Raw genomic sequence first — 11,102 nt, forward strand, 5'->3', positions numbered from 1 at the left:
CCTTCTTAACGTATATTAAGTCTTTCAATCCATGAATACAGGATGTCTTTCCATTTATTTAGGTCTTCTTTTATTTCTTTCAGTGATGTTTTGTAGTTTTCAGCGCGTAAGTCTTGCACTTCTTTTGATAAATTTATTCCTGTGTATCTTATTCTTGATGCTTTGGGATTTATTTCCTCTATTTCACTTTCATAGTGTTTGTTGATACTGTATAGAAATTGAATTGATGTTTGTATACTGATCTTGTATCCTACAATTTTGCTGAACTTGTTTTTTTCTTTTTTCTTTTTTAATGGAGGTACTGGGGATTGAACCCAGGACCTCATGCATGCTAAGCATGCAGCTCTACCACTGAGCTATTTCCCTCCCACCAAACTCATTTTTTAATTCTAATAGTTTTGTGTATAGATTTTTTTTAGGATTTTCTATATATAAGATCATGCTCTCAGCAAGTAGAGATGTTTTACTTCTTCTTTTCTAATCTGGATGCCTTTTGTTTCATTTTCTTGCACAGTTATACTGGCTAGAACCTCTAGCACAATATTGAATAGAAGTGGTGAGGACAGACATCCTTGGTTTGGTCCTGATCTTAACAGTAAAGTTTTCATTCTTTCCCCATTAAGTAGGATGTTAGCTGTAGCCTTTTGTAGATGGCCTTTATCAGGTTAATTAAATTTCTCTTTATTCCTACTTTTTGAGTGTTTTTATATTCAAGAAATATTTATTGAGCACTTACTATGTTCCAGGCACTGTTCTAAGTGTTTGGGACATAATAGCAGACAAAATAGAAGCTGGTATGATAGTGACAAAAATAAAATAAATATAAACTACTCCAGGTGATGAGAAATGTCATGGCTCCAACAAGGACCTACTGTACAGCACAGGGAATTATATGCAATTTCTTATAATAAGATATAATGGAAAAGAATCTGAAAAATATATATCTATTTGTATGTACATGTATAACTGAATCACTTTGCTGTACACCTGAAAGTAACACTGTAAATCAACTACATTTCAATAACAAAATAAAATTAAAGGCAGGGGAGGGTATAGCTCAGTGGCAGAGTGCACACTTAGCATGCATGAGGTCCTGGGTTCAATCCTCAGTACCACCACTTAAATAAATAAATAAATAAATTTACCTACCCCCCAAAATTTAAATAAAAGAAATGTTGTGGCTTAATTTTGTTTTAAAAAAAAACCCATATACACACACATAAATATAGACATCCACTAGGAAGGCACACAAGACACGAAAGGCAGCAGCTGACACTGGGGTGGCCACCATGGCTGCAGCTTGGAGTGAGAGAGGGGTTCCTCGGCCATTTTTTGTCCTCCTTTGGCACCTTTTGAATTTGGTACCAGGTAAATATATCACCTAGTCCAAAAAATTAGTTTTAAAATAATATTCTCATTTACTGAAGATTCCAAAATACAAAGGAACCACGGCAAAAGAAAGGCTTTTGTACACCCATGCATCAGGGATGTGCTCCTGGGGAGCCACAGTGTCCATGTGAAACCTGCTGCTGGGGAGCACCAGTCCTCTGCAGGAAGCCATTTCGGAGAAGGCTGCTTCGACCTTTGATCCAGTAGTTAACTTTGTAAAACAAGGCAGCCATGTTAGGTCAGCTAGAGACCTGATCTTATTAGAAGGTCAGCCAGCATAGTGGTTAACAGTGCAGAACCCAAGTCAACCAACCTGGGCTGAATCCTGCTCCACTGCTCTGCAAGCAGGGTAAGGGCTAAATGAGTTGGTATATGACAGTGCCTGGTCCAGTGCCTGGTGCACAGTAAACACTCCACAAGGCTTAGTTATTATTAGAAGAAGCAGGCAAACGACCCCAAAACCAACTGGCATTAGGTCTTCAAGAAAGGAAATTCCAGGGTCTCTTCTGATTCACACATCTTCAGTTCTTGGTTCCACGTGAGCGAGTGGCCATCAATCAGCACCGTGAGGCTTCAAGACCCACTTGAACCACATCTGTGTAATCAATAGGCTCCCTCCACCAAAACAAGGACATTCCCACCCAGTTGGTTAGGCAAGATATTTCAGCACTTACAGGTTAAGCATTTAATTAACCAAATTCTCAAATCTGCAGGAAAACTATGGGGTGGTGGGGGGTGGGGTCAGGAGAAGGAAATAGAGGTGAAGCTTCTGTTATTTTGGTTTGGTTTAGTTGTTTTTCCCTGCCCTCTCTCTGGTTCATTTGTTTCTATGTGAAAAAAAAAAAGGGGGATGTGTTCTAAGACTTCCTGTGGTGGGAAGGGTAAGTTTAGTCCACAAAAGTCTACTTCAACCATAATGTAGACAAAATGCTGGGAAATTGTACCAGATAGTTGATAGATAGATAGATAGATAGATAGATAGATAGATAGATAGATAGATACATACATACATACATACATACATACATACATACATACACAGACAGACAGACAGACAGACAGACAGACAGACAGACAGTCAATGCACAAAAACATTACCACAAATTCAGCAGACATTAAACAGGCACTGAAAGCCAGCCTGGGATCCTGGCTATCACATCTAAACTCTACATTTGATAGAAAGGGCGCTGTTCTCTGAGAGACAAGAATGAAACAAAGAAGGATCTAGAACTTTCCCAGGGTTGAGGGATGAAGGGTGTGAAGGATGAAGGGTGTGACGGATCAGAGCTGGAAGGGACTAGTGGATTAAGGAGGCGTGATGCTGAAATAATTACCTACTGAACAATAAAAGCCCCTGGGATTTGCTTCAAAAGAATGGGGCAGCTTTCTCATGCCGCTGCACCTGTAGGTGCTCATTCTATCATTGTCTCTATTTCTGTGGTAGGAAATTTCCATAACTAAAAAGTTTTAGAGAGAGAAGGAGAGATGGGGAGAGACAGAGACAGAAAGAGAAAGGATGTGGGAGCAGAAGAAGGAGTCGCTGTCTCCAGCAGGTGAATGGGTGGCTCTGAAAAACAAGGAGGGAGTAAAAAGAGGCCGCCAGAAGGGCTCCTGCCTCCTCCCTGAGCTTCCTTACTTAAGTACAGACAGGGGACACTGAAGGGGAGGGGCACTGAAGGAGGAGGCCAGAGCTCTTTAAGCCCCCAAAGAGAAAAAACAGTAACATTCCAAAACATGAGGAAATGACCCAAAGAGATGAAATCAGCTACCTGATTCCTCAAAGGCAAATCATGGTTGCTGTTCTGCCACAAGCAGGGAATCAGCACCAGCTGTTCACCACGACAGAATAAATACACCTCAAATCTCAGTGCCTGGCGCAAGAGCTGCCCACTTACCCCGGGCCCCGCCCGTTTCAACCAGCACGCCTCTCTAAGGCTTGACGAAGCCCCTCACAGTAATGCCTGGCAGAAGGGTGAGTCTCAGCCCGATCCCATGCGGGGCCACGAGTTTGCCACGGGCTGGGAGGACCACAGGCCACCTGGAACTTGATTTCCAGTTGAACCTGCCTGTTCCGCCTTGCGGAACTCGAAGGCACAATGTGATCCCGGTCCTCACCAATTCCAATTTACAGGTTCGCCCTGTACTTAGAGTTCAAACTGTACGGTTTGCTAATTCTTCAGGTCCCCCAGCGAGCAGGAGTTCTGAGGTGGTGTTCCGACTGCACGAGTGATAGAGGGAACATATCTCAACATAATAAAAGCTATATATGACAAACCTACAGCCAGCATAGTACTCAACGGTGAAAAACTCGAAAGCTTCCGACTAAAATCTGGGACAAGACAAGGCTGCCCACTATCACCACTCCTATTCAACATAGTCTTGGAAGTCCGACCGCATGAGTGAGGAAAAGCAGACTTCGAAAATAAAAGCCACTGGGAGCGATCCCAGAGCAGTCTGGAGCTCAGCCTTGGGAGGTCCCGGCCCAGTGGCCGCAGTCCCTCGCTCTCCACCCCGCGCGCCCGCAAGTCGCGGTCCCAACCCCGCGCGCTGGCCGCCTTGCAAAGCTCCTGTCCCCGAGCGAGCACCCGAGCAGTCAAGGCCGCCGGGCATTCCTGCATTTTGCAACCCCGGCTACAGTTGGACCTTTAGAGTCGGGAGTCTCGTGGCAAACGAAGGCAAGAAGAATCTCAAGCTCTATTCGCGGAGGGCGGAGACTGGTGGAGAAGGACCACCACTGGGAAGTCTAAGGAGCAAGAAATCTTGGGGCCGCAGGGGCTCCAGGTGGGACCTCGGGGGGCCGCGTCCACCAAGGCAGCGCGTGGACGCATTCCCTGCAGGTCTTTCGATTCAAAATACATCCCCAGTGAGGTGACGCCGCTCCCACCTGGAGCAAAAGCTCCTTTCACGTCGGTTCTAGAAACCGTGTGCCCCGACAGCCGCCCGGCCAGGTCCGCGCAGATGCCCCCGCCGGTCTCACCTGCCAGGCGGCTGAATTCGCGCGCCCGCAGCTCCCTCAGGCTCCGTCGGCCGTACCCATACGCGAGAGGCTGCGGGCTCGAGTCCAGGAACCCCGCGAAGGAGAGCAGCTCGGCCCCTGGCTGCGCGGCCCCGCCGGCCATGACCCAGGCCCGCCCGCGGCGCCGTCCAGGCCGGTCGCGCGGGGGAAACGCCGAGGCCAGCCCGCCGCGGCTCCGCCCCCACCACGCCCCGGCCGCGCCTCCCCGCCGGCCAGTGTCTCCGGGTCCCTGCCGGGGGGGGGGGGGGGGGGGGCGCCTTTCCCGGCGGGCCCGGCTTGCCCCGGGAGCGCTGACTGGCGGAATTCCACTTCTTCCTACCCTTCTCCCACCTAGGGGTGTGGGGAGGGGTGCCCGTGGTGGTTGTCTCTTAATTGCTTTCCCACGCAGTCCACTGAGATGCCCCCAGACACTCGGAACACCAAGTTCTCAGTTATCTTCAGTCTCAGGGAGAAGCTTGTGGAAGAAGTAACGAATCCCTTTTTCCTGCTGGGCATCCTGGAACCTGGCGTTCCCCCCCACGCTGGACTCTCCCTAGCCCGAGCCCAGTGCAGCGCCCGAGACCCTCATTTTCCGTGGAGGGACCCTAGTGTGGGGGATGAAGAGTTTGCAAGGACACTCCCCGTGTTGCCAGTCCTTAGTAGGGCATGTGCCCGGCGCTTCTGGGAATGCTGCTAAGCAAAAGGTGGAAGAGGGAAAAGACGGGATCTATGAGGTTGGTTAATAAGTTCTCGGCAGGTACGCACCGTCGGGCTCGGGTATCTAGCGTGGGACCCCGGCAAAAGCATCTTCTTTGCTCCCCTCCGGCTTGCCTCTAGGGTGCTGGGGGTAGAGCGGTTCTGTCCCGGGGCACCATTGTCTCAGGCACTGGGCCCAACTCATGTGCGGGAAGTGCGGAGTGAGTGCGAGCTCGGAAGCGGGCGGGCAGGTGCGGGCCCGCTTCACGGATGGAGTGAAAAGGGACCAGGCACTGGAAGCTCAGGAAAAGTGCAGGGGTGGAACCCAGTTGAGGGGAGGGGGAAGTTGTGTGGAACCCTCTGAGCTGGGGGCTTAGGTGAGGACCCAGATGCGTGTCAGGTTGGGTACCCAAATGTGGGGGCCCAGGAATGAACCACTGGCTCTCCAAGCATGCCGCGGTGGAAGAAGCTGGGAAGGGCACCCAAGCCACAAGCTCACCAGGCCCACAGTCGCCCAGTGTGTGGGCTGCAGGCTCCTTAGGATGCATGAGGATGGGTGCAGCACTGCCCTCCCTCCCCTTGCCCAGCCTTTGCCTGTATAAAAAGCACCCCGGGGTTTCCGCATCCCTGGTGGCCCACCGTGAGAGCCACGGGAGGGCCGCGCACAGCCCTGCCCCTCCTGGCCCAGCCCCCAACACCAGATCCAACAAAGACGCTCCTGGGGAGCTTGGTGTGGCCCTGCCCAGAGGCGTCGGTCCTGGAGCTGCACGGTACTGGGGCTGCAGCGATACAGCGGATAGAGCCGCTACCCCAGCTCCCCCTTGTTCGGGTGGCCTCTGCCCGAAGACTGCCCTGTCTCATCTAACTCCCTGTAGAATCCCCAGGCACTTACAAGGATGCATACTTGTTCTGGAAGAAATGAATGTATTGATGAATGGATTTCATCCTCAGCATCACCATCCATCCCACCTCCCTGCTGCATGTCCATACTTGGAGCAGGAACCTTGGGCATCTTGGCCCTGCTCCACTACACTCCCTCCTCTAAATGTGACTTCTGGTAACAATACTAACAGGAGCAGGCACTGCACTGGGCAGGTGTTATCCTCTTACCTGTACTAATTATTCAACAAATAAACAGATCTATGAGGTGGCCTTTATAGGTGGGGAAGCTGAGGCAGAGAGCAGCAGAGTGGCTTGCTCAAGGGCACACAGCTAGAAGATGGACAAGCCAGCACCTGGGAAGTCAGTCTCCAGTTAAAGCTGTTCAGTCATCTCTCTGGTGCAAACCACTGTGGTCCTCAGCACCTCTGTTTCCCCATCTCTAATTTGGGAGAGTGGTGGGGGTTGCTGCTACATTAGGACAAACTTGCCTAGGGAGCAATCTGAATGGGCCAGGTCAGAAATTAAAAAAATTTTTAATTGTTAAAATATACATAAAATTTACCGTCGTAGAGATCTTTAAGTGCACAGTTCAGTAGTGTCAAGTATATTCACCTTGTTGTGCAAACAATCTCCAGAACTCTTTTTTCTTGCAAAACTGAAACTCTATACCCATTAAATAACAACTCCCTCCCCCTGCCCCCAGGCCCTGGCAACCACTGTTTTATTTTCTGCATCTAGGAATTTGGCTACTTCAGGAACCTCATGTAAGAGGAATCATACAGTATGTCTTTTTGTGACTAGCTTATTTCACTTAGCATAATGTCCACGTGGCAGCATGTGTTCAGACTTTCCTTCCTTTTTAAGAAAGGCTGCTCCATCATATGTATACACCACATTTTGTTGACCCATTCACCTGTCGATGGACACTTGGAATATTCTACCTCTTGGCTATCGTACATAATGCTATGAACATGGGTGTATGAGTATCTCTTTGAGACTCTGCTTCCAGTTCTTTTGGACATGTAGCCAGAAGTGGGGTTGCTGGATCATATGGCACTTCTATGCTTAATTTCTGAGGAATTGCCATATTGTTTTCCACAGTGGCTGCACCATTTTACATTCTCACCAACAGCGCATAAGGGCTCCAATTTCTCCATATTCTCACCAGTACTTATCTTCTGGTTTTGTTTGGTTTGATTTGGCTTTTGTTCTTATGCTAGCCATCCTCCTGGATGTGAAGTGGCCTCTCACTGTGGTGGTGATTTGAGTTTCCCTAAGGATTGAGCATGTTTTCATGTGCTTGTTGGCCATCTGTACATCCTCTATGGAGAACTGCCTATTCAAGTCATTTGCCCCTTTTTTTTTTTGTAACAAAAATTGTTGCTGCTGCTGTTGCTGAGTCGGAGGAGTTCTTTATACAGTCTGGATGTTAACCCGTCATCAGATATATACGATTTGCAGTATTTTCTCCCATTCTGTAGGATGACTTTCCACTCTGTTGACTGTGTCCTTTGATGTACAGTGTAGAACTATTAAGGTCATTAAAAAACCACTGAACTACCATTTAATCAAGAAGTATCTTTAAGCCCCTGGCTCTGCCCAGGGCTTTGTTACGCTCAGGAGGTTGTGAAGATCCTGAGCCTACAGCCACGTAGGGAAATGACACAGACAATGGGGCTGAGTGCCCCAGAGAAGAGAGACAGGAGCTGCTTCCAACCAGGAGTCCAAAGGACAACAGCTGTGACCTGGGCCACAGGGAAGAAGGGAGGATGAGGGAGGGAGCGTCTGTCTCTAACTGGCACTTCCAGGGGCATTTCACCAAGATTCCCTGGGCCTCTCCTGCCAGAAATCAAGAGTGCTTGCTCTTCCCCTGCCTGAAACAGACCCTCCAGCCCCCATCAGCGAATGTCTTACACGTGTTCATCACTCAAGGAACTCCCGGTCCGGTGCTACAGGCCTGCCACTCCTTCCTGGTCCAGCTGCTGGCCCTAGAGCCTCGGAAGAGCCTGGGCTGGTGGCCTATGCTGAGGCCCCAGGCAGCCAGCCTTCGTACCCAAAGTTTACAGCTTTGTAGTGAAACAACTCTTCACTGGCCCCTCCCGACCCCTTTCTCACCAAGAACCATGAACAATATGTGCCTAGAGCAGCCTAGGTAACCAGGAGAGAGCCCTGATTTTGTACTTAAAACCCCTCCCCTTGGTGAGGCTTTGCCCCTGGTCCAGCTCGCGGAGCCTGGTTCTGTCCTCGGGATGATGTGTTTCCTGGCAATGGGCTCCATTCTCAAGATCTCCACTGCACATAAGACATTCATTCATGTATTATTCGTTCATTCACTCACTTGGTAACAGTTCGGTGAGTGCCTCTAAGAGTCTGTGGTGGTTGAGGAAGGAGGTGGGGCAGGTTTGGGGGCAGGTTTTGAAAGGCTTTAAGTCAGACTAGGGGACTGGAATTTCATTCTGAAGATTTTTGAGCAAGAAAGTGCCCCAGGAGGGGATTTAAATGGCCAAACTGTCCAATGGCCATGACTAGTCTGATTGGGGTGGTGGAACTGGGGGCAGGGAAACCAGCTACAACCTTTTGCAACTGTCCAGGCTGAATTACTGAAGATGAAAACGGGCTTCAGCAGGGACACTCATTCAGTGTTCACTGGGGTGCTGCTCCCTGCTAGGAACGTGGTAGGTGCTGGGAAGACAACAGTCCATGAGGCAGCCTCTGGGCTAAGAGGCCCCCAGGACAATGCAAAAGATGGGCCTGCAGTCAGATCGCCCCTCCATGCTGCAGTGCTGGAGAAGGCCCTTCCTTCAAGCTGTTGAGCCTCCCCTGCCTAGGACTTCAGAGGATCCTGGAGGAGAAGGTGGGGGAGGGAGGGCAGCATTCCCAATGCAATGGCCTGGAGGTGCAGAAAGGCTCAAAAAACTCCAAAGGCAGGACCTTCAATGAGGCTGGAGCACAGGCTATGGTGTGGGGATGAGGAGTGGAGATGGGGAGTGAGGCAAGAGAGTGGGTCAGACCCCGCAACGGAAAGGAGCCTGGATGGGGTCCCGAAGGGACAGGAAGAAGTGTGTCTGAGACCCAGGCAGCACTGAGGAAAAGCTCAGGTGTGGGGAGGGTGCAGGCAGCAATGCAGCCAGAGGGAGGGCAGGCGTCCTGATGAGGAGCCATGAGGTCCTGATCTGAGGCCGAGATGGTGCAGAAGTGATGGAATTCGGGGACAAATGGGGCCTGAGGGAGGACTGGCTCGGGAGATTGGGTGGATGCAGGGAGGACGGGGCACAGGGAGCCAAAACGGAGCTCAGTTCAGGATGTCTAAGTGGAAATTTGGGCCCAGTGCTCTGGAAGGGACAGTTGGTTGGAGACAAAACTCACGGGAGGGCCTCGTGGAGAGGTCACCCCAGGAGCTCTGGAGTGTTCAGGGAAAGAAGTCAGAGCCCTGGGGACAGTGACATTTAAGCATCATCTGCGTCCATGCCACTGACTAATGAGAAGGTACCGTCAGAGATGGGAGGAGAGGCAGAGGAGGTAACTAAGGCTGAACAGTCAGTTAGAACAAGGAATAATCAGGTTATTGAACTTGCTGGTTAGATGGCAGGCAGCGACCTAAGCGAGCATCTTGGTTATCTTAGCATGCACAAAGGTCCTGAGTTCAACCCCCAGTACCTCCAGTGAAAAACACATTTCCTGCCAAGTAGTTGGAATGGAGGTGGGTATTTCAGAGGAGGCTGAACCTGGTTTGGACAGTGAAATCAGTGTTTCCTGCTGTGAAATGCATACCTCCCTAACCATGAGAGCCTACTGACCCAGAGCCTACTGTCCGGAACTGGGGAATCAGAAGAGGGCTAGCACAGCAGGAAGCAGGAAGACAGTCAGCAGGGGAGCAGGTACCTCCCCAAAGCCTGGCAGGGTGGAAGCTCTGGTGGAAACAACTTGAGAGCAGTGGAAAGAAAGATCAGAAAACCCCAGGAAGCTCCCTCCCCTGTAGAGACAGGAGACATTTTCTGCAAATATAAGCTAAAGGGCAGATCCAAATCATGGTAGATTTGGGAACAAGTCTCCATTATATTCACAACAACACAATCCCGCCAGCACTAGGCAGTGAGAGGGTGGGTGGGCCCAGAGCAGGGATCTTCCTGGGGGCCCAGCTTCTCTCTGTTCATTCAAGGGCAGGCTGAGCCAAGATCCCCTTTTCTTGTTGCTTCTGTGTTAACATCTCCTTGCTGCTCTTTGTCCCCTCCCTCTTTATGCCACCAAAGACAGGGGAAGGATCTGATACCAATCATTCTATTCACTGACCAGCAGATTACACTACAGGATGTTTCCTCCTCCAGCCAGAGTTATCAAACTTATTCCTGAATGCAGCGAATACCTGACAGCACATTGTGCTGGACACACTGTGTCACGTGCTGAAGAAAACAAATCTGATGCCCTGATGCTCGGGCGTTGGTAGGCCTGTATACCTGGCTTTCACTGGTTACCTACCCAGGACCCACTGCCCCTCTGATTTTGCTTCGGAAAATCTCCCCCATGTACAGCAACCATGCGGTCCTAATGGGACCCACCTCCCTCCACCTCCAGGCGAGGTAATCTCACGCTCTTGCTACATCAGATGGGCAGGCCCCAGCCACTCAATGCTGGGTTCCTCTGCCCACTGTGGTTAGTTCAGGATGGCCCAGTCAGAGGAAAGCTAGGGACCTCATGTTTAAAGGGTTATTCTTTTTGATATGAATGAGCAAGAGGATCTGTAGCCTCGAGGGCTCCTTTCCTCCATCTCGTAGCCACAAGGGGGCAGTCTTAGAGGAAGACTGACCCGTGGAGAGGGCAGAGCTGAGAGAATTCGAGAAAAGGAAACTGCCCCAGACACACTACACCTGGGCTTTGGGCTTTGTCCTACCACTGAACATTTTTCAGTTATGTGAGCTAGTAATTCCCTGTATCTTCTTGAGACAAACTTTCTTACTGAAGAAAGCATCTAACTGATACAGCTTAAGACATACACTAATAAAAGACAGGAAGTAACAAAAGAAAATGAGAATAAAATACTATGAATTCAGAGAAAGAATACTTGAAATGAGGGGGATTAATAAAGGCCCTATGCAGCTGAGATAAGCTGAGCTGAGCTTCACCCCAATAGTAACAGTTACCA

At 50.0% G+C, this 11,102-nt stretch overlaps 1 protein-coding gene across 1 annotated transcript in view; it reads right to left on the minus strand.

Annotated features, from left to right (window-relative positions):
- The window catches only part of MOCOS (molybdenum cofactor sulfurase), a 46,594-nt gene extending 42,086 nt beyond the window's left edge, over positions 1-4,508 (minus strand). The window contains exon 1 of the mRNA XM_031438945.2: positions 4,367-4,508. Within this exon, the coding sequence (XP_031294805.1) occupies positions 4,367-4,508 (142 nt within the window). The remainder of the gene's footprint in view (positions 1-4,366) is intronic.
- Positions 4,509-11,102: the final 6,594 nt, after the last annotated feature.

Source organism: Camelus dromedarius, chromosome 32 (assembly GCF_036321535.1).
Source record: "Camelus dromedarius isolate mCamDro1 chromosome 32, mCamDro1.pat, whole genome shotgun sequence".
Lineage (NCBI taxonomy): Eukaryota > Metazoa > Chordata > Mammalia > Artiodactyla > Camelidae > Camelus > Camelus dromedarius.